This window comes from Cynocephalus volans, chromosome 7, assembly GCF_027409185.1.
Source record: "Cynocephalus volans isolate mCynVol1 chromosome 7, mCynVol1.pri, whole genome shotgun sequence".
Lineage (NCBI taxonomy): Eukaryota > Metazoa > Chordata > Mammalia > Dermoptera > Cynocephalidae > Cynocephalus > Cynocephalus volans.
This window is the reverse complement of record NC_084466.1, coordinates 87466380-87490885: the sequence shown is the minus strand read 5'-3', so window position 1 is coordinate 87490885 and position 24506 is coordinate 87466380. Positions and strand designations below refer to the sequence as shown.

Below are 24506 nucleotides of genomic sequence, written 5' to 3'. Positions count from 1 at the left end.
AACCAGCCCAAATGTCCATCATCGGATGAGTGGATATGGAAAATGTGGTACATCTACACAATGGAATACTACTCAGCTATAAAAAAGAATGAAATACTGCCATTTGCAACAACAAGGATGGACTTTGAGAGAATTATATTAAGTGAAACAAGTCAGGCTCAGAAAGAGAATACCACATGTTCTCACTTATTGGTGGGTGATAAAAATAAATACACACACACACACACACACACACACACACACACACACACACACACACACACACACACACACACACACACACACACACACACACACACACACACACACACACACACACACACACACACACACACATCCGGGGGGGAGAAGACACAACAATTATAATTCCTTGAAGTTGACACGACAAGCATACAGAAAGGACATTGTTGGGTGGGAGGGGGGAGAGGGAGGAGGGACGGAGGTTTCGGTAATGGGCCACAATAATCAACCACATTGTATATCGACAAAATAAAATTTAAAATATAAAAATAAAAAAATAATAAAGAAAAAAAAAAGAATCACAGGAGGAAGGCAGTAAGGGTCTGGCAAAGATAAACTTTGAACCAAGTGAATTTTAGGGGCCATCACAAAACAAGTGGGGCGCCCTTGCATGCACTCAGAAATGCTTAAATCTTAGTGCCTACCTTCAAGAATCCTCTTTTTGCTTCATGTCCCCCTCTAGTGTCTGCGCCATTTCTCTCCTCCCTTCTGAAATAAAGAGCTGTCTAAAGCCATTGTCCTCACCTCGTCACCTCTCCTCAGTCCACCCTGGACTTCTGTCACTAGCACTCCACTAAAATTAATCAGTGTTGTCAGCAGCAGCATCCAGTGGTCAATTCTTAGCCTCGTTAGATCCTCAGCAATATTGACAGGATCATCACACTCCTTGAAGTATTTTCCTTCTACTTCACTGGCTTCTTCTCAGTCTCTTTTGCTACTCTGTCTCTTCCCATCCTCTGCAGTCTCTAGCACACTTTGAATGAATGCTCTCCCTCTCTCCTTAAGCAGTCTCATCCACTTCCATGGATTTACATACACATATGGGAAATAGTGCAAGAAAGGTTGATATAAATTTCAGAGTCATCAGCAAATATAAGCTTGACTAGAGCTTTACCTTGAAAAATAAAACTAAATATCTTGGAAATAATTTATTTTACACTATATTTAACAAAAATTATACTTAAAACTACACAATAATTCTTAGAAAAAGGAATAAATCAGGTTTTGTTTTGGTGACAATTTTCTGATAAAATTAATAGAGCACAGTGTGATAGGTCTTCCATTTGACTTTCAAAACACAGTCATAAAAGAGAGTAATTTTACTGCATTAAATTTCCCAAAGCGAAGCCTTTGAAGCACCTTGTCATGATACTTGTCAGTCATTTCTTCTCACATTTTTAACTGATTTCCACAGTATGCTAGGTTCTTATTTTCCCAGTGGCTGTAATTTGAAAAGTTCTCCAACAATACTATCATGAACTTAATTAGATAATTACTTTCCAATAGACCTAAATCAGAAGGGTCTTGGACTCAATGGACAGGGCAGTCTGACGCTACCAGGTAGCTCTAGAGGCTCCTGTGGCCCCAGCTGACAGTCCACAGGGGGTCCCCTGGCCCAGTATGAGCCATCAGAACCTTCCAGAGAGTGAGGCTTGGGCTCTGCTGGGTGGCCCAGCTGAAGAGCAGAGCTTGAGAGGTCAGCAGCCATGTGGTAGAAGGTGCCGATGTGAAAAAAACCAACACAGTGAAAAGCTGGGAGAAAACAGAAGAAAAGCACAGCTTGAAAGCCATGAGTCCCTGATTCAAACTGATACCTCCCTCTTCCTCCAGTGGTCACAGTGCAGTGACGTAGGGCTGTAAATTCCCCTTTTCCAGAATTAGTTTAAGCTGTGTTTCTGTCATTTGCAAAAAGTGACGGAATCTTAAAAGAGCATTGATGAAAAAACAAAAACAAAAAAACTCACTTAAATGAAACAAAACAAAAAGCATTGATGAAATAAAAGGTGTAAAGGACTCTGGGACAGTCATGAGAAGAGACAAGAGAAAGGCAGAACTAGTGGACAGCAATAACCACCTGGCCATGAGATCAGGGGAGGACTTATCTGAGTAGCAAACAGTAGCATTTAAATTTTTTAATTTGTTTTTCTCACTTTCTGATAATACTTAAACTATTCTGTTAGATTAAGCAGAGTAATATCAATGAAACAGGAATAATCTTTAAAAATAGAATGACTGAAGCACGTATCAACAAGACAGGTTAAACCAAATCAAAACTTCATAAACAGCATATTATGACATCACTGTCCATGCTCCTCTTTAAAATGGGTCAGTTTTAAAAAGGAGGAAAGAGGGAGGGGAACATGTGAATAACACAGTAAGTCCAGCTCTGCTTTCATCTCATTCTCCTCAGTTTCTATAATGGACAGATCCACTAGAATTTCTGCAAAGAGATACAAGTAAAAAATATCAATTAAATATAATTAAAAGCCATCAACAAAACAGGTGACACAACACTGTGGCTATATAGTTTACATTTATAAAATAGTTGAGAATCAATTCCCATTGATATCATCAAGCTTGGAATCACAGTTTGGTATCAAAAGATAGATAGGGTATTAACCTAAGCTGGCAACTGTCAATTAAAAACAAAATTTTTACTATTTAAATGGTAATTTTTAAAAATGTCCTCAAATAACATATGTATTTTCTTTAGAATGATAACATACTAACCAGTTTTCTTTGTTGCCAACATCTTGGATATCCTGTCCATATTTAAGGAACACTTTACTGGGTGGCACTGCTTCAACAGCTACTGGAACTAAGTTTGAGTTGTATTTTGATAAAATCTAAAACAAAAAGTAAATTCCTTTTTATCAAGTCATATGAACAACAATATCAATTTGGAAGGTGTTATAAAATGTTCAAGAGAAGCTATGGAAAATTTGAAGATAAGGGTCATTTAAAACACTAAGAATTTTTTTGTAGCAGTGCATACAGACATTCAACAGCAATGAAAAAATGGTGATATTAGAAATTTAACTTGGATGGGAAGGTTTGATTTATAAAGCCTTCTAAAATGCACTTTGAGCTTAATGGAAACAAGTAGCAATATACCACAAAGAGCAAATTAAGCCTTTACAAAGATGTTAGGGAAAATATACATAGGAAAGATCTGCAATGAGTGCTCAAATGTAAGATCATCAATTATAAAGATCATAAAAAGAGAATCAATCAGCAATAAATACTATCAGCAATGTTTTTTTCATGCATAAGGAGATGATGTATTAAATACAAGGTGTCCTTTCTTTCACACAGAAATAAGGAGAGAAGAAGCAACCACGGGAAAGTAGAAACTCTATACGACTTCCATAAAGACAGAAGATGCTCCTTCCTCACCCAATTCAGTGTATCTCTTGGGAAAGCAGAAAAGACAGAGAAAGGATAACAAGTACTTTATATCGATATCTTAGGATGATTGATATCTTAGGATGAGTTCTAATGACATTTGGGTATTTTTCCCCAGTGGTTTATCCTTCTCATGGTTCTCCATAAGCCAGGAAGATTCTAGAGTGGTTATGAAGGATTCCATGTGCCTAAGCAATAATAGCCAAACACCATAACTTCTATAAAGGAGGGGCAGTGTCAAAGAATCAGACTGATTATTTAGTAGAGTTGGCAGCTGTTATAAATCAATAGTAGACTTAGAGGTTAGACTTTGTATAATGATTTTATACTAAAGACAGATATTCTAATGTACGTAAATCACTGTTTCTCAGCTGAGGTCCGAGAAGTCTCAAGTTCAAGAAACACTGATATAAGTTATTCATGATACCCTGCTCTGGAGAATTGTAGGGTAAATGACATTTCTGACTTTGTCAGCAACACTTCCAATGGAACAGTGGTCAACATGGCAACTGCAGTTAACAAGTATTAGAAAATATTGTAAGAATACATTTCAGAACATGAAGTTAAAGGCGAAGAGAAAATGTCCCATGAGGGTAATATCACTAAAAACATGACAAAGTCACTAGCTTGTGCTCAGCTCAGAAGAGCCTTAGCCAGGTGGTCTTAGAAGGGCCTAACAGCCTAGACTTTAAATTTTCTCAATACCCAAAGTAGCCCTTTATTAGCCTGATGATTAAACATATAGTTTATATGCAGTTTCAGGTCTTAATATAAATATCTAATTTTGAAAAGAATATCAGAAAAAAATAAAATAGCCTGTAAAAATAACCTGGAGAATATCTTCTGGAATTGTAGTTACTTCTGGAGGTGGAGGCGTTCTGAGCAGATTCTCATAAGAAGAAATTGTAGGAGAAGAAGGCTCTGCAAAATTCTCAAAGCACTCATCTGAATTTAAAACTAATGAAGTGCAATCTTTAACTTCCAAATCATCTGATGCACTGTTTCTTTTTGATAATGGGTAATTTGTGGATACCTATTGAATAAAAATAATCATTAAATTATGGTAGTATAACATAATGTAGTAAATAAAAATTGTTAGCAATTCTTAGTTCTGTTGGAATCTCTTTGTAGTCCCAGTATGACCCCACCGCTTCCCTGACTGAGTGGTAAACAAAATTGAGAAAAACAAAGAAATGGCATACAGAGGACAAAATACCATTTTCATTACTAATAAAGGCTAAGTTAGAACTTAATATGAGACCTAAATAGACTTGTTGACAGACCCCCAGCTTTAGATGGCCTCACCTACCCCTTCTCAGAGGACACTAAACTGGGCTGAATGAGTCATAACATCATAACATGGATGAGCAGTGTTTCTACTTGCCCTCAGCAGGCAGGGCCACTCCCAAGAGGAAAAAAGAGGATCTGGGGCAAGCTCACCATGCAATATATGCATGCTAAATTGACCAATTGGGTAAGTCACTCCATCTCCCTAGGGTCAGCATTAATAAAGGCTAGGTCTGTCATATCAGTAGGGTGCCATCTACATGAACAGAAACATAAAGAGTAGATTAATATAAATGGCAAGTACCAGTAGGCAGATAACCTGATACTTCAATTGATAACACAGCACTGTTTTTGTCTGCAGCTGCACTGTCCAATACAGTAGCCACAAGCCACATGGGGCTATTTAAATTTAATTTTAAATTAATTTAAATTAAATAATTTTTTTTTTTTTTTTTTTTTTTGTCTTTTTGTGACCGGCCGCACCTCGCTCAGCCAGTGAGTGCACCGGCCATCCTTATATAGGATCCGAACCTGCGGCGGGAGCACTGCTGCGCTCCCAGCGCTGCACTCTCCCGAGTGCGCCACTGGGTCGGCCCTAAATTAAATAAAAATTTTTAAAAATTAAAAATTAGTCCCTCAGATGCATTAGTCATATTTTAAGTGCTCAATAACTACATGTGATCAGTGGGTACCATATTGAAAAATGCAGATTATAGAGCATTTCCATCATTATAGGAAATTCTATCGGATACCCCAATACAGTATTGGTGTCTTAAGTGTCATACAGACTTTAAAGATTTTGATTATAGTAAATTTGTTCACTGGAAAATTTGGGGGAAAATCAAAATAAAAATCACCCAAGAGAGAACCACATTTTGGTGTGTTTCTATCTATTCTTCCTTGAAATGTATACACATACATGTCACTTTTCATATGATTAAATATTTCTTGAAAACATTCTTTTTATATGTCCTCATCTGTTTTTCAAAACATATGATAGCTACCTAACACCAGACTTTATGGATATGCCTTACTGCATTTTGCTTCTCTATCATTTGATTTTTACATTGTTTCCCATGTGCTGCTCTTGCAAATAATGCTGTTCCTTCTATAACTTCCTTGTTATAAATCTTTGTCCCAGTTTGCCTTAGAACAAATTCTGAGACACTGGCTAAGGGTATGAAAAAATTTTAAAGCTCTTCATCCATGCTGCTAAATTACCCTCCAGAAATGCATTACATAATGTAGTACATAATGTAACACTCTCCAGAAATGTAAATACATCCCTAAAAGCTGCATTAGACTAAGTTTTTTAAAAAGATTGAATCTGGAAGTAGTAGTGTGTGTGAGTCATTAGGAGAAAGAATAGAGCTTTCAATTTTAATGAAAGTTACCAAAGCAGTGCTGTTCTTTGTAGAAGGAATTTTCAAACCAGGAGTGCAGAATGTAGGTGCCAAGGGGGAATTCATATTCTCGGCATCTAGAAGACACATGGGCCGAAAGAGAAAGATTTGAAAAAAAGGTAAAATAAAGATTTCACCTTTTAAATTATAAGCTTTGTCAAAGTAATATGTGTACTTTATTTTTAATAACTTAAAAATTTATAACTACATTGTGTGCCTGACTGGACAGGAAAAAACAAAACTGTCATATTCACATATGTAATTATCTTTAGCAATAATAAGAGTTAACCAAGGTTGCAAGGCATAAGAGCAACACACAATCATGAATAATTCTGAAATTTTGTGGCTATAAGAGCAACAAACTATTAAAAATATAATTTGAAAAAAGATATTTTTTACAGTACCAACAAAGAAGACAAGATATGAATAAACAACTGTCTTTTACAGAGAAAATTATCAAAGTTCTGATGAAGAAAAAGGAGGATGAGGATTACGAGAGGTCACCTGTCCTCCAAGATATCAGGGCCTAGTCTAACATTATAGTAATTAAAAACAGTGTAATATTAACCATGGATGGAAAAAATTGTCTATTGGAACAAAAGAGACCCGTACATATATAGAAATTTGCTGTCTACAACATACAGTAGCATTAAAGCAATCTTAAACATCAAAGAGAAAAGGTAAATACATTAGAAAAATAATCTGACTGGCAAAATGTTTTAAGTCTAAAAGTCATCAAATGCTGGAAAAGATGGAGAAGCAGGAACCTAAACCTTGCTGGTGAGAATGTAAAGCAGGCCAGCCACTCCTAGGTGGCAGTTCAGCATCTTCTAGAACAAGTAAAGACGTGCATGCTCTTTTCTCTAGAAATTCTACTCCTAGATTTGAGAAACACACATGTGCACAGGGGACAATTTCATTAGAGCACTGCCTGGAATAATAACAATAAAAAAAAAATTAACTACCTCTTAATAAGCAAATACATAAAATTTGGTTTATTTATACAGGAAAATACTACTTACCAAGTAAAAAAGATGAAGTAGATTTATATGGATAAATACAAAAACATACTGTTGAGTGAAAAAAAAAAGCAGCAAAAGAATATGAATTGGATGTCACAATGAATTGGATGCCACTCTTGTAAAATTATAAAACACAACTATGCTTTAGAAAAATCATTACTTTTGGAAGGGAAGAGAAAGAGAATAATGGAGTGTAGTTTGGGATTTAGTTTCATGTATGTTATTTCTTTTATTAAAGATCTGAAGCAACGATAGCAAGATGTTAACATTTAATCTGACATTTCCAAGTATACACCTAAACACCTGGGATTTTAAGACAAGCACTGAGAAGAGTTAAGGTCCAGGCTCTGAATGTAGGAGTTAATGGAAACAGCATGATGCATATGGTTGAGAGCTGGAAGAGCTGTAAGGTGTATGAACCAGGGATTAGAAAATATCTGCCCACTGGCACTGGCTCCAGGGGAGCAAGATGAAAGCAAGCTAGGCTAAAGGTGGAAAGTCTTTTGAAAAATATGTAAAAATCTGAATATCAAGTCCATTCAGTGTAGAGCTGTGGGTTCTGAGTTCACCCTACGTGTCCAGCGCAGGTCTCCTGAGTCAAACAGTTCATTTAAAAACTTGCCTGCAATTGCCAAGACTCTTGGGGCTTTGGCTGGGACAAGCCTGAAATAGCTCGACATGTATTTCTGACAATCTAGAGCACACAGAACTCCACTGAAAACAACTTCATTTGAAGATGAGTTCACAGTTAAAAGTTAAAAGCATAAGAGGAAACAAACCACCGAGAGAGAATCAGCCCAATAAACAAAAGAATCAACACCTTAAAGAGTCTTCCAGAGATAAAATGAAGGCATAGAAATCATAAGGCAAGAGAATAGCATTATGGAAGGAACAAAAAGGGTTCTTAAACCTTACAGTTCTTCCAGGTTTCCACTTTCCCCACACATTTGAAAGAAAAAGCTGTTTTAAAACAGAAAATGTAGTTACTAGAGTAAAAATTCAATCAATAGATTAAAATACTAATTTAGACTCAGTGTAATAAGAGAGAAATAGTAAATTGGAAGAAAGAGCTAATTAAAGTGCAAAGCAGCATAGAGAAAGGGAAGGAAAATATTAAAGGGAAGTTAAGAAACCAAAGAGAAAGAATGATACCTGCTAAAATATATCATACAGGAATTTTAGAAGGAAAGAACTGAGAAACTAGGGGAAAGATAATATTATAAAAGAGATAATGTCAGATTATGTTCCAGAATTGAAAACATGAGTTTTGGTTTTAAAAAAACATACCAAATTCTAAACATAATAAAAACAATATACATGTGCATAAATTATAGAGGATATCAAATATAAAGATAAAAATCTTATAGAGTATCAGAAAGAAAAGACAGATTATCTACAAAGGAAAGCTAATCAGATCAATAGCACTCTGCTCATCAGCAATGGAACTATTTCTGTAAAATACTGAAGAAAAACAGCTGTCAATCTAGTGGTCTACAGCCAGCTAAATTATCATTCAAGAGTAAGTGGGGAAAAAAAAATGTATTCAGACATACAAAAGTAGAGATTACTTCACACAGACAAGAAATAACATCTTTGAAAGAACTACTAAAGGATGTACTTTAACAAGAAGAAAACTACACCCAGAAGGAATGAGTGGGATATGAGAAACAATGAAAACACAGAAAATTATAAACAAAGTACTAAATTTTAATAAGTTAGACTATGAAAATGGCAAGAGTGGCATTTTTGTGGGATAAAAACAGAGTCAAACTAAAATAAAATAGAGACTCTTAACAAACCTCCACTTAACCAAATTACTAATGTAAGCTTTCCATTCTTTCCATAAAATACATTGCCTATGACATACTGAAGGATTTAGTAAGAAACCTATTTTTAAAAAATTCATCCCACTTCAGAAGTTATACAGATAATATTGTTTGTCATTTTCTAAACAGTTTATGACCTACCGGGAATTGATTGTTGAGAATGGTGTGAGGTGACGGTCCAATTTCTTTTTTAATAAAAAGAGCCACTCTTTAATATAATCATGCTCTTTCTTATAAGCTGAGCTTACTATGAGTTAGTTATATTCTTTTAAACCTGTTTATGCCAGCAATACTTGTAAACTTAGTAACATAATTTAATTATATGTCAGTGAAATTAGTACAAAAAGAATTTTTCTGAAGATGTCCAAAACTTTGGAAAGACCTGATAAAGACAAGTCATTTTTAAAAATCTGCCAATAAACTTAGCATTGACCAGACAATTACAAAAATTATTCAAGAAATCATACAACTCTAGGATTTTTTATTTTCTTGAAAACCAGTGTTTTCATGTTTGCTGTGATAAATATTAAAACACTGAATGAAAAGTTTCTCTTAAAATTAAAAAAAAAACTTTAAAAACTATTTTTGAAAAACGAAACTTGAAATGGTAGCTAATGTATTCTGGGTGTGATTTATACAAGAAAGATAATGTAAAACTATAATCAATACATTTAAGCTAAATGAAAAGAAAAAAGTACTATGGCTCTACATCAAAAGATTAGTGAATAAATATATGTTTTAAGTTAAAATGTCAGAAACAAACAAGCTGACAAATACTGAACATAATCAGAAGAGTATTAAAAACATACCAGAAAATTTTATCTTTCTCTTGGACAAAATCATGCTGAACCTGAATGGAATGGTGTTTAATATAATTCAATGACACAAATTTAAAAGATGCAGACAACTATTAGAATGTCTAAGGTGACAGAACCATTTTTTGTACAAAGATAGTCAGAAAAGAGTATAACTAAGAAGTAACTTCATTTTTACACTTACCACTTTTTTTCAATTGCTGCATTATGGGGCCAGGAGTGGCAAAAAAATTATGATTGACCTTGGGCTCTGTTTCTACCAGCTCCTCACTGATGTGATTCATAGGAAAATTATAAGGTTAAAAAAGAGTTAATAATCTCTGGGAAAAAATTTCGTCTTACTATATATATCATCAAGTCTGAACAAACGTTCAGTTCTGTTTTATGGAATAGAAGTTCCATGCAACAAATTCTTTAAAAAAATATATATATATATATACACACACACACACGCACACACATATATGTACATATATATTACATATCCATGGCTCAAGAGGTTAAGAACCATTTTTCCATTGATAGTCTTGAGTTAAAGAAGTGGGTTAAGAACCTCTGACTTAATGAAAAGCCATAAATTCAATTCATCAGTTCAAATATATGAACTATATAGCTCAAGGAACTGTCTAGGTCATGGCTTCAAAATCATAAAGTGGGATTTTACAACCAGTATGCAATACAGATTAAGAGCTTGTCATTTTTTTCAACTAAAAAGATTGATCCTGTCATCTTATTAAGCCCTAGCCAATTACACAGATGTTTGGACTATACAGTCCTGCGATGTTCTGGGCAACAATGGACAGCATATATGAAGGTGTTCCCATAATATTATAATAGAGCGAAAAATTCCTATTGCCTAGTGACGTCATAGCCATAAAGTCATAGTGCAACACATTGCTCACCTGTTTGTGGTGATGCTGGTGTGAACAAACCTAGTGCAAAATATGTTAAGAGGGAGTACCTAGCTTACCCATGGGGTGACCCTCCCAAAGGTAGCTCAGACCGTTAAGACAGAAAGCAAAGCATTTGACACATTATGTCTGACCTCAAGTGAAGGGGGTAGTTATCTACTTTAGAATTCTTACATTTTTAAGTGGTTCCCACTCATCTCCTTATCAAATTAATAGTTAACACTTACTGAGTGCCAGACACAATCCCTATCTGTAATTTAATTTTCATAACTCTGTGGGGTGGTATTATTCTAATCCCCATTGAATGGATGAGGAAAGTGAAGCACAGAGAGACCTAGTAACACAATCAGAGGGCCCACGCTCATGAAACTAGTGGCCAGTGTAGACAAGAAAATTCATTCCCGTTCCCTTTCATGATACACTTTCACAAGAGAAAACCACCTAACAATGCAGTTCTTAGAATGTACCCTTAGTTATAAAGAGAAGTATCCCTGAATACTTTAAGATGGTTCAGAATTGATTTTCACTTATAAGTTTCCAGTTTTGATACATTGAACTTTCAGAAGCTCCTTGGGTTCGTGAGCTTTCTTCACCCACTGGCTCCCATTCTTACAGACATGCACTTCGTGATTATTGGGGCTAAGGACAATCTGGGTCCAATCCCCGTTTCAGGCATGACAGGTGATTGACTCTAGTAAAAAATGGATGCAGGGACATTATTCTTAGTGTTTTCAAAAGATAGAAAACTGGAGCACAGGGCAGCTGGGACAGGCTTGGAGGAGATTTTGTAAACAAGCCCCAGTGGGACAGAGGACTGAGGCCAGGAAGGGGCTAAAAATGTTTACTATTATATTATCTCTCTTAACAAGCTTACTTAAAACTTGGAAATAAAACACATGCATCTGGATAGGTGGAAAATGACATCTCATTTTTAATTTGAATTTCTTTGATTACTTGTGAGGTTAAACGTGCTCATATGCTTACTGGTCATTTTTGTTCCTTCTTTTGTTAATTCATGTCTATTGTTCATTTCAAAAATTGGGGTGTTTGTCTTTCACTAATTGATGTATATGGATTTTAAAAATACATTACATATACGTAGAATATAGTCATATATGCAATTTGTTTTATCATGTTATAAAAACCTTTCCTGCTTTGTCATTGTTTCAAATATTTTATAATATAGTGGTTAAAATTTTGTATGTAATCAAATCTATCAATATTCTTTACTATGATTTCTGGCTTTGATGTCATGCCATACTTTAACTAGTTCTAGAGAACTGTTAGATATTTTGGTTATTTCCAATTTTCTCCTATTATAAATAAGGCTATAATAAACACTACTCTGCCAAAATGTTTGTCTAGTTTTCCTAGAAATGAAATAGGTAAAAGGTTTTAAACATTTAAAAACCAACACTTTTCATGAAACACTCCCAACAACAGTATATGAACCTACACATTTCATTGTACTCTTAAAACAGTTAAATATAACCTTGCACTATTTTAATGGACAAAACTTTTGCTGTAACAGTATGGCACTGTCATATTTGTTGCAAGTATTTTCCTGGTTTCTTTTTTATCCTTTATATACTTCCTGTTCCATTCTATAGGAAGGTCCTTCAAAAAGTTCATGGCAAGATTCGTATTATCTCTTAATTCTATTTTTCCATGAGCTTTTTGAAGTACCCTTGTATTCCTGAATGGAATAACTGATTATTGTTAAGAAATCTAATCATGTCAAATTAATTTACAGGTTTCTTGCAATTACAAACAAATATATTGATAGCTCCAGTGTACTTCCTATCATTGTTCAAATGGACAATTTATATTGTCTTCTACTTTTTATATATTTTTAAAAATATTTATCTTTTTGATCTATCTATACTTTATTTTGACATGAGGTAAAGATTACTTGATCTTTTTCCAAGTTAACCAATTGTCTCAGCATAATTTACTGAATAATCTTAACTTCAAAAATAAACTTCAGTATATTAGTCTCTTTCTATGCTATTCTGTACCAGTTTTATAATGTTTGACTTACTGTAGCTTTACATATTTTAATATATGGATCAAGTCAGTCATTACTGTTGTTTTTCATAACTTTTTTAGCTTTTTAATTCTTCCAAATAAATTTTAGAAGCATTTTGTCAAATATCCCTTTCAGGGGCTGGCCCGTGGCTCACTTGGGTGAGCGTGGTGCTGATAACACCAAGTCAAGGGTTAAGATCCCTGTACCGGTCTTTAAAAAAAAAAAAAAAATCCCTTTCTGCACCTTAAATAAACAGGTACAGGAAGCTTTGTAATGGTATGACACCAATAAGCTAATCTGATATGATTAAACATCTTAATAATAACATTCTATTCAGGAATATGATGCCTTTCTTCATCCTACTTTCCCCTACATTACTTGGAAATGTTTTATGGGTTTCACCATATAGGGCTTTCACCTACGTGACTGGCATGGGTATTTTACTTTTTTCTTGCAAATCCGAGTGGATTTTTTACACTAAATTTGCCAACTAGTTATTAATGAAAAATAGGAAGCATATTATTTTTAGTTATGTTATATAAGTATATAACATATATCTTATATCAGCCTCTTTCATGAGTTTTTAAAAATTTTTTTATTGAATCATAACTGATTATACATATTTTGGGGGTTCAATGTTGACATATGTTGATCAAATCAATATTACTAGTATATATATTGTTACAAATTGTACTTATTTTTTATGCCCCTTATCCAATCTCTTCCTATCCCCTTCTACCTCCCCCCACTCCCACCTCTGATAACCCAAGATTTCTTCCCTCCTTCTGAAAAAGTAATGGTTACTCTGTTGATTTGTTGCCTGGATGATCTGTCCAATGCTGAGAGGTGTGTTCAGGTCCCCCAATATTATCGTAGGGCAGATGCTGCTTCTGTCACTCTGGAATGAGCTTTCTGGAGAGAGACATCCTGTTCTTTTCTTTGGTTTCTGCTGGTGACTCTCTTTGTGTCAATGCACTCCAGTGGCTGGCGGACCATCTGCATGGTGATTGTGGTGTATAACTGCTTTCATGGCAGCCATGGTTATTGTGGTAGCTGTGGTGGGCCACCCACATGGAGTTGATGTTTTTGGCATGTTCCTTGGTACTGGTGGTGTGCCTGGTTGTGGGAGGGGGGGGGTCTGGTCCCCGGCTCGATGCCTCAGGACCCCGGTCGGGCCCCAAGACGCTGGCGGTGTGCTTGGTTGTGGGAGGGGGTCCGGTCCCCACTCCATACCTCAGATACCTAGTCGGGCCCTGAGGCACTGGCGGTGTGCCTGGTTGTGGGAGGGGGATCTGGTCCATGACTCTATGACTCAGGTCCCCAGGCAAGCCCTGAGGTGCTGGCAGTGTGCCTGGTTGTGGGAGGGGCGTCTGGTCCCTGGCTCTATGCCTCAGGCCCTCTTTCGTGAATTTTATTTCTAGAAGTTTTTCATGTGATTTTCTTGAGCTGACTAGGTACAAAGCTTGGCCTAGAAATACAACACAGAAATACTTCTTATTTCTATTTCCTACATCATTACATTGGCCAGAGCATCAAGAATGATGTTAAATAATAATGGCAACAGAAAGCTTCACTATTAAGTTAGATATTCGTTTCGTTTATCATGTTAAGAAGTATCCCTCTACTTAGAGTTTGACCGAGCATTTTAAATGAAGAACAGGTAACAAATTTTATCAAATTCTTCATTGGCATCCATTGAGATTATCCTACTTTTTCCTTATTAAATCATAGAAGTAACGTATTTTATGAGTTCTCAAATATTAATCTATCCTTGCATAGTTTCATAAGCTTTACTTGCAAGTTGTCCCCTACATTTTTGGATTCCATTTTGAGTATTTTAATTAGGATTTTTACACCTATATTTATAAATGAGATTGGGCCATAGTTTCCTTTTATGGACTTTGTCAGTGTTTGTATCAAGATTATATCAACCTCATTAATTAAACTGAAGAGTTTTCTGTCATTCTAGTTTTAGAATAAAAACTTTTTGAGGCTGTGTCCTAATAAAACTTTATTTACAAAAAATAGGCAGCAGGCTGGATTTGGCCTGTGGCTGTAGTTTGTAGGCCCCTGAGAGTGATAGTTCTTTTTATTATACTATTTCTTTCATATCATTATTTTTATAATCCTCACTTGTAAAACAGCTTATAATTTTTAGTCCATTATACCTCACTGACTCTGTGTGGTAAGCAGGATAGGTATGGTTACACCCATATTAATAGTGAGAAAATGTAACACAGAGAGGTTTTGTGAATCTGAAGCTCCCCAGGCTAGATGCTGGCACCTGCACTAGAACATATGTCTCTCTCTTACAAATAAAAGGACTTTTCCTTATTAGGTGGAACTTATATGGTGTCTGAAGTTATTAAAGAATTCATCCAGAAAACTATTTGTACGCAGAGGCTTTTTGGAGCTAGTTCTCTGACAACTGTTTCAGTATTCTTCCCTGATTATTAACAGTTTTCTACTTCAAGTCAATTTTGTTGGTCTTTTTGTTTGTTTGTTTACGGCTGGCTGATACAGGGATTTGGACCCACTTCAAGTCAATTTTGATTGTTTTTTATTCTTTTTAAAAACTTTCATTTATCTGACAATTTCAAATTTCTCAATACTACACCTTATGGTATGTTCTTATGGCTAAAAAACCAAAACATAGCCCTTAGCTCCTAATTTTGTCATTTGCATTTATGTTTAAGTAAGAACCAGTTCCTAGATTTATCAGTTCTAAAAATCGTTTGCATTGACATTTTGTTTTATCTTTAGTGTTTCTTCCATCCTCTTTCCCCCAGACTTTTAAGGTTGTTTTCTGACTCTTTGAATATTTATTTTCCTTCTTTAATAATAATAACAGTTCTTAAAGATACACATTTATCTTTAGATGTTGCTTGGCTACTTTCATAAGTGGCATTTTCACTGTAACTCATGGTTTTAATGACCTTTTCCATGCTAATCACTCCCAAATCTCTTTAGTCTGGCACTGAATTCATCAGTGAATTTCAAACATATTAAAATACCTAAGCTTATGAGGCAATAAAAATGTCTACAAGACCCTCAAAATCAACATGTAAACATATCACCTTCCCCCAAGCTGCAGGTATTCTGACCTTAGTTGTTTTCTCTATCATCATCTCAGGCAACAAAGCAAAAATCTGGGTTATATCCTACATCTTCCTGTCTTCCCAAGTCTCCATATTCAATTAGTCACAAATTCTTCCTAATTTTACTCCTTTAATTTTATCCTCTCTTCTCTAGTCCTACAAATATCACTTTTTCAGGCTGTTATCATTCCTTCTATAGCCTCTCATCTGAGGAAACCAATAGTTCACACTTTACTGATGGAATTGATGATTCAGGGAGGTTGAAAAACTTTTTAAAGGAAAGATATTTTCTAAAACATCATATTCCTACTAGGAAAAAAATCAATAAATGCAAAAGATTTAGAAAGTTAGATGAAATGTACCTTTTAAGAAAGCTGCTTACCTTTTCTTATTCTTCACATTTTTAAGTCCCATTGTGTAATCTTCATTTAAACACACAGTGCATTCAGAGATACCAAAGTGTTCTAATTTAGGAGTTACACACTCAAAATCATCCATCTTTAGTGCACATTTTGGAGTTTTTAGTACTTTAACTAGTGATTGTTTGGTAGGTGGAGTTACAATTTTGGGTTCTTGCTTATGATTGTTTACTGCCTGTGTAGGGTTTGGTAGAACTTGCGATATCATATATTGCTCAAGTCCAAAATCTGAAAGTTGTGGACTACATAGAGACTTCTGAGAAACAGAACTGCTTGGAACAGGAGGATCAGACAGATCATCCTTCACATCAGGCTTTTGAAATTTTTCACACTTAGCCAACTCTGGGGTAGAGTCATTGACTTCTTGCTCACACACTAGGAGGAAAAATCAAAGATGTGATATTCTAGTCAAACATCAAAATAGAAAATCTCATGTGCACTAAAACAACATAAAACAGCTCCACCTGAAATTTCCCAAACCAGCAAAAGTCCTGATTCTCTAAAAATTTTATTTTAATTGTCCCTTCAGTAAATTTCTGACATGTACCTCTTGTCCGCTCATATCCCATTTTGATGATACGTTGGAGAAGGAAAACAAACTAAAGTGTTAAAAGATGAAAAATCGGTACCCACAAATAAAAATCCAATTTCTTTACTTCCTCAGTTAATGTGATTTACCAGTCTTTCTTAAAATTTTGGGCAACTATCTTATCATTTTATGACATTAACTACAGCATGAAATCAACTGTGTTCTACATTAAAACAAAGTATAATAATATTATTTTAGGTTTTCAATTTTCAGATGCCTAATTTTAAAAAGACTATTATTCAAAGGTAAATTTTTATCCTAAGTCAGTCTGGAATACCTGTATCAAAAGCCTAGTTGAGAAAAATAATAGAAGAGCATCTGAAAGATAGGTAGTTCCTCACACATTAACTTTCATTTCATGGCTTTTGGCCCTTAGAAGAGCTTCTGATTCACTAAGTTCTGTTTTGGCATTGTGCTTTCTGTTAATCTGAGGAATGCTACAAAAGTTACCAAAAAACCTACTGTTGTATTTATCACAGGGCTGTCACTGGTGAGAATAATAAAATAAAATCATCACCATTATCGCTACTACATTGGGCAATATTATTATCCCCATTTCACAAGTGAGGAATAAAGCAATTTAGAGAAATTACCCAAGGTCACACACATAGTAACTGGTGGAGCCAATTTTCAAATCCATGGCTTTTTCACACTGAAGGCAACTGAATTCTTTTTTGTGTGTGTGGCTGACTAGTACGAGGATCTGAATCCTTGACCTTGGTATTATATAACACTGCACTCTTAACCAACTGAGCTAAACTACCAGATGCAAAGGCAACTGGATTCTTTCTATTACACTGTGTGAACTGTTAAATATACCCTCCACACACATCCTTGATACATGTGTTGAATTTTCTTAATGTTCTACTTATGCACAAAGACCATTTTCATAATAGAAATGAAGACACTGAAGTATACTGAAATTAGTCACTCACAGTTACGGGCACAACAACAGTAGTTAACACAGGGCGATTGACATGCCAAGCACTGTTCTAAGCAAATTTTATCTCATTTAATCCTCATACAACTTCATGAGGTAGATGTTAAACATCCCCACTTTACAGATGAGAAACTGAGGCAAAAAGTTAAGAAACTGCCAAAGATAATACAGCTAGAAAGTGGTGGAACAGATATTTGAGCTCAGGCAGTTTGGCTCTAACTTCTAAACTGCTGTGCTATACTACCCTTCATTAAAATTTTAGGACTAAAAAATAATTTTATCAACTTATATAGCCAAAATCTCTCATTCTACAGAAGAGGAAACTGAGAACAAGAAAAATGAAACAGCATGCCTTAAGGTCTCTCAGCTATTTATTGGCAGAGCTGACTACAAACCATCTATCCTTAGTGATGTAGATTTATCTTGTATTTTTTCATTTAAATAGCTCAAAGAATTCTCTCATCTAGCATCGTGTTAGTTCTCATCTGGCATTTCGGAAAGGAGAACAAGAACTGTCTTTACATTGCACCACTAATCAGCACTGCATCCAGCACACAGTGAGTGCTGAATAGATGTTTGTCGAGTGACAGTCACATAATGGCAGAGCCAGAATTAACAACCATAGCCAAGCCTACAGTTGTGTTAGTTAATCATGCTGCATTCTTTCTTTAATACTATATCAAATGCTATAAAATGAAAGTTATTCAAACCTGAATTTTTCTTGGCACGTGGATTATATCCATACTTCTGGAAAAACTCTCTCATTTTCATGATATCCACTGAATTTTTTTTCATCAGTACTTTTGTTGCCTTTATGAAACCAATGCTTTCCTGATTTTCCAATTTTACTTTATCAAGAAGAATATAAACATCATCCTTTTATGAGGAAAGAAAGTATATTATAATTTATCTTCTAACTCACTCTATTTAGATTTTTTAAATTATCACAAAAAATGATAATATTATAGGAGTGATACCTTTAGAGTCTGGACTTCTGAATGAAGGTCATGTAAAATTCTCATTGGATGATCTTCAAAGTCTTCAATATGAATATTGAAAGAAAAAAAAGTCCAATAAATATAAGAAAAAGGAGGAAGAAAAAGAATAGAAAATTTAGTATAGCTTCATAGAATTATAAGATCCTTGAAGATATTTATTTATAACTTATATTCTGTCAATTATAATGTATATCATGTCAATTGCTAAGAAAAGTGTTAAGGCTGTTTTTTAAAATTTTTATTGAACTTAACACACATACAGAGAAGTACACAAATTATAAGTATATAGCCTGATGAACTTTACAAAGTGAACATAACATACCTGCATAACCAGCCCTCAAATCAAGAAACAGGGAGGGAGGGAAGAGGGTAGGAGTGAGCATTACTAGAACTCTAGAAGTTCTCTTGTAGTCCCTCCCTTTCCCTCAAGGGTAAACACTACCCTGCTTTCCAAAACCATAAAGTAGATTTATCTGTTTATGAACTTTATTAAATGGACGCATACAATATGTACTCTTTTGTGACTGGCTTCTTTCATTCACCATTCCTTGTAACATCCCTCCATGTTCATCCATAATCTAATTCATCCATGCTCACTGCTGTATAATATTCCACTGTATGATGCCAAATTTATTTATCTATTCTATTGTTGATGGGCTTTGGATTGTTTCTAGTTTGGGACTATGAATACTCTTGCTTTGAACTTCCTAGTACATGTCTTTGGTGCCAATATATTCACATTTCCGTATGCTACAGACCTAGAAAGACTGGATTATAAATTATGCAAATGTTCAACTTTAGCAGATATTGCCAAACAGTTTTCCAATGTGTTTTTTACAATTTACACTCCCACTGCCAGTGAGTCAAAGTTCCTTTCATTCCACATCTTTGCAAACACTTGGTATTTTTCTCTTTTTCTTTTTAGGTATCCTGGTGGGTATGCAACTGTACTCAGTTGGGATTTAATTTGCATTTCCTTGATAACTAAAGAAGTTGAAGTCTTTTCAAATGCTTAATTAACATCTGAAGATAATTTCTTTTGAAGTATCAATTGAAGACTTGCATTTTTCTATTGCATTGTCTGCCTTTTCCTTATTAATTTGTGGGTACTCTATATGTTGCAGAGAAAAAGTTCATAGAAAAAAAGAATTAAAATACAAATCTTTCCATGAATTTTTTGAAGACCCCTCATATAGCAATATGTTCTTCTACTCTATAGTTTGCCCTTTCATTGTCTTGTCATAAACATATTTTCTTAATTTTAATGTAGTCCTACTTATCGATTTTTTCCTTTATGAGAGGCACGTTTGGGTTCCTAACATGTTTCTTTTATATTTTTTTCTAAAAGCTCTATGGTTTTACGTTTTACATTTAGAGCTACAACTATATGGATTTTTGTATAGGGCATGACATGAGGATCAAGGTCCATTCTTTTTTCCATCTGGATGTCCAACTGACCTGGCACTACTTACTGAAAAGACATACTTTACTCACTGCACTATCGTTATTGTCATTAATCAGTTGGTCATATACATGATGTGAAAGTCGTTTTTAAGAGGATTATGATTATTATAGTGTTCTCTTTTCTAACACACACCTCCTTTGAAGATCTCCTCCTCCTTCCACCTGTTAAAAGTTGACCAATTTTCATAACGGAAATGCAAATCAAAACCACAATGGCATTCCATTTCATACCCACGAAAATAACCGTAAGAAAAAAGGCAGATGATAACAAATGTTGGTGAAGATGTGCAGAAACTGCAGCCCTTCATGTGAACGAATTGCAATTAATTGCTGGTGCAAATGTAAAACGGTACAGCCACTTTGGAAAACAACTTGGCAGTTCCTCAAAAAGTTAAACAGAGACACCATATGACCCGGCAATTCCACATCTAGGTATACATACTCACAGAACTGAAAACATGTTCTAACAAAAACTTGCACATGAATGTTTACAGCAGCATTATTCATAATAGACAAAAAGCACAAACAACACAAATGTCCATCACCTGGTGAAGCAATAAAGAAAATGTGGAATGTTACTCAGCAATAAAATGGAATGAAGTACTGATACATGCTGTAACGTGGATGAACACTGAAACACGCCAAGTGAAATGAGTCAGTCACAAAAGACTACATACTGTGTAATTCCATTTATATGAAATGTCCAGAACAGGCAAATCTATAGAGACAGAAAGTAGATTAGTGGTTGCCTAAAGCCTAAAGTTTCTTTTAGGGGTGATAAAAATCTAAACTTTTTGTTATGATGGTTGTACATCTCTGTGAATATACTAAAAGCCACTGAGTTGTATCCTTTAAATGGTGAATTTTATAGTATGTGAATTATATCTCAAAGATTTGGGTTTTTTGGCAGCTGGACAGTAGGGGGATCCAAACCCTCGACCTTGATGTTATAACACCATGCTCTAATAAAGACGTTTAAAAGTCAACTGATTTAATGATTCATCACTGTGATCATACATGGTGAAATTGTAATCATCTTCTCTACCACAATTGTATATTTTCTATAATACATATAGGCTAGGAACTGAAGAATTATTCTAACTTTTTCTTGTAAAACCAAAAGAAAATGCTGAGTTTATGCAGAGGTAATATGTTGGTAAGATAAATTAGCACAAGGTTTGTTGAAAGCAATTTGCCATATATATCAAGACTCCAAAAATGTTAATGCAATTTTGTGTCTATTATTACAACTACATAAATAAAATAAAACAAAAAAGCCCTAAAATAAGAATGCTAGAAAAGCTAATAGAATATTAATAGTGGTGTCTTCTGACGGTGGGGTTATAGGGACTATTTACTATATTCTTTCTATTTCATATTTCAAATTTCCTACGATGCACATGTTATTTTTATAGTCACGAAAATAAACATTTTTCAAACGGCTTGAGAACTATTCATAGTATAATTAAAGTAAAAGGAGTCTGTCTGCAGGGTACAATATTTTAAGATGCATTACAATTATGACACTTATGAAATAACCTAAAAATCTGCACTACTTTTGCAACAATTTTTTAAGGTCTCTAATGCAAAGGTGAATGGCGGTGAATTTTGCTTTATTTATTTAGAAAAGCAGCAGCATTGAGTACTATTAGTGTTTGTGTTGGCAATATGGTTTATAGGGAAGAATCCAGACGTTTACTGCAACTGTGCACCATTTACTTGGGTGAGACAAAAGTCACTATCTACTACATATGTACAGTGTGAAGAACGATACTAAATAGTGCATTTTAAAAGAAATTGTATCATTTTACACGTTATTTTTGTTGACAAACGCACATACATAACTTGGAAGCATGTCATGTATGCTGTATGCATTATGAGCTCACTCTGTCAATTAGATTTTTATCCATAAGTGCCGCTGTCTCTTCGCGACACAGTATCAGTGCTACTTTCACTGTCTCAGGAGAGCTCTGCGGTTGCACACGGAACAAAAACCAGACAGGACGGCACGCTTGAGAGGCCCTAAGAATAGGTCACAGAAAGCTGGCGCCGGCAGCCCCGGCTTGATACGCGCACCCCCCACCGCACATCTCTGTCGAAGCACTTCGAAGCCCTGGGCCGTGCTGGTGGCGGCGGGCCCCACGGCCGCCTCACTCACCGCTGTCCTCTCCGTCCAGCGCCCGCTGCAGCCGGGCCGTCTCGCGGTCTAGCGTGCTGGCCAGAGACCGCAGCTTCCCGCAGAAGCTCCGGATCGGGTCCATGGCCGAGCTCGGCTGAGCGGGACTCCAGGCGCCGCAGACGTCACCGCCGGGCGCCGCGCCCGCCAGACGTTTGAATCTCTCGGCGCCGGAAGCGTCCTCCGTGGCCAGCGAAGTACTCTCTCGCGAGAGCTGAAGCGTCGCGAGAAAGATCCAGGGCGCCGCGAGGCGGGCGTACTTCCGCCATCGCATCAACCCGTGGCTGGAGGGACGCGTCGTCCCGGGGAGCGCGGCTGGTGAGTTGCTGGGCGTTTTCAGGGCCCTGGGAGGCCCTTCTTCGGCCTCAGCTGGACTCCCACTTCCGTGCGCGTTCTCGGGGACGCCCCTCTCGCCGGGGTCAGGAGGGCGCGAGGCCGCAGCTCTGCCCTGCCCGGCGTCGCACGTTCGCGTCTCCCGCCTCTGTCCCCTCTCCTCGGCAGGCACCATGTTTCTGACCGCCCTCCTCCGCCGCAATCGCATTCCTGGTCGGCAGTGGATCGGGAAGCACCGGCGGCCGCGGATCGTGTCTTCGCATGCGAAGCGGAACATGCTCCGTCGCTTGGAGATCGAGGCGGAGAACCACTACTGGCTGAGCACGCCCTACCTGAGCGCCGAGCAGGAGTTCGGCCACGCCGCGGCGCGCAGGGCGGCCGCCTTCGAGGCCATAAAGGCAGCCACGACCTCCAAGTTCCCCCCGCATCGGTTTGTGGCGGACCAGCTCAGCCATCTCAATGTCACCAAGAAATGGCCCTAACCCTGAGCCGTTATCCTCCGATGTTGTAGATCTTGAGGCTGCCCTGTCTTTACCAGATTCTGGAACTGAAAACTGTGGCTTCTATTAAAATGTCAGCCTTTGGACCAGTCTTATTAAAACAGATATGAGCACAATGGTCTGCGTATAAAATATCTGGGGTGCTCAGCTCCCTAATACTTAAAAAGTGTCATTACTGTCATTTTGCGTTTCTTTAGTCTGATAGGAAGATGTCGGGGATTTCCTGGCTCACTACGAACTCTGATTTGGATCTTAGCTTAAGCATGAGATACTTGATGGGGGGGGCTTTATCATGCAACATGAGTTTGCTTACCTTCTGTCAAGAATAATTGCCCAAATTTAAATGGAAGTATGAGCTTTTACAGTTAAACTCCATTTTCTTCTGGGATTTGACTACTGAAAGTGGACATTTAAATGAAGAAAAGGGTATTTATCAAAACCGTTACATGAAAATGTTTTTAATAGCTTTTTTTGAAGTGCAATTTAACATACCATACGATTCACCAGTTGAAGATGTTTTTTATGAATGCGCAGGTTAGGTCCCACATTGCTCACGGAATTAGTGGAGGGCGTTTGTGGTATATATGTAACTTGAGGTGCTTTTAAAAAACATTTTTTTTGGCAGCTGGCCAATCGGGGGATCCGAACCCTTGACTTTGGTGTTATAACACCTAACACCGCACTCTGACCAACTGAGCTAACTGGCCTGTGAAGATGTTTTTAAAAATAATTTTGTTCTAAATATAATAAAAATAGTCAAGCACTTTGGCATCCTATACGGTTGCGACTGTTTTATATGTGAGGAAATACTTCAGGAATTAATCAAAAGTCACACCCTGTAATGAGAGGGACTTGGATTTGAATTGCTGTGTAATACAAACATCTTGTTAACTGCTATACATATGTGTAATAGAAAATTTGTAAAACACGTAGAAGAAAAAAAATTCCATTACTCATTAATAATGTAATTTCCCATTAATGAAATAAGCTTCATATTTTTTTCTTTTTCTTTTCTTTAAAAACTGACCAGTAAGGGGATCTTAACCCTTGACTTGGTGTTGTCAGCACCACGCTCTCCCAAGTGAGCCAACCGGCCATCCCTATATAGGGATCCGAACCCGTGGCCTTGGTGTTATCAGCACCTCACTCTCCCAAGTGAGCCACGGGCTGGCCCTCATATTTTATTCATTTAGTCTCCTATTCATGTTTTTGAAAATGTATTGAGTTTATACAAAAAGAATTTAGAGCAAAAAGCTCTAACATTTAAATA

The 24506-nt window shown here is 36.3% G+C and overlaps 2 protein-coding genes across 3 annotated transcripts; one reads left to right on the top strand and one right to left on the bottom strand.

The window, feature by feature from the left end:
• Window positions 1-1293: 1293 nt before the first annotated feature.
• On the bottom strand, window positions 1294-22501 carry SKA3 (spindle and kinetochore associated complex subunit 3). 2 transcript variants are annotated; one of them, XM_063102923.1, is made up of 10 exons: window positions 22386-22501; window positions 18743-18804; window positions 18476-18641; window positions 16200-16611; window positions 9964-10049; window positions 7139-7186; window positions 6108-6193; window positions 4256-4459; window positions 2752-2867; window positions 1294-2461 (listed from the first exon to the last, which is right to left on the bottom strand). In XM_063102923.1, coding segments are annotated over exons 1-10 (1284 nt in total). In that variant the 5' UTR covers window positions 22489-22501; the 3' UTR covers window positions 1294-2460. The 2 variants fall into 2 exon arrangements, with proteins under 2 accessions (XP_062958993.1, XP_062958994.1); XM_063102924.1 differs by lacking the exon at window positions 7139-7186.
• Window positions 22502-22642: 141 nt separating this feature from the next.
• Window positions 22643-24012, top strand: MRPL57 (mitochondrial ribosomal protein L57). The gene is made up of 2 exons (XM_063103313.1): window positions 22643-22721; window positions 22905-24012. The coding sequence occupies exon 2, from the start codon at window positions 22910-22912 to the stop codon at window positions 23216-23218; it is 309 nt and encodes a 102-aa protein (XP_062959383.1). The 5' UTR covers window positions 22643-22721; window positions 22905-22909; the 3' UTR covers window positions 23219-24012.
• The last annotated feature ends 494 nt before the right edge of the window (window positions 24013-24506 follow it).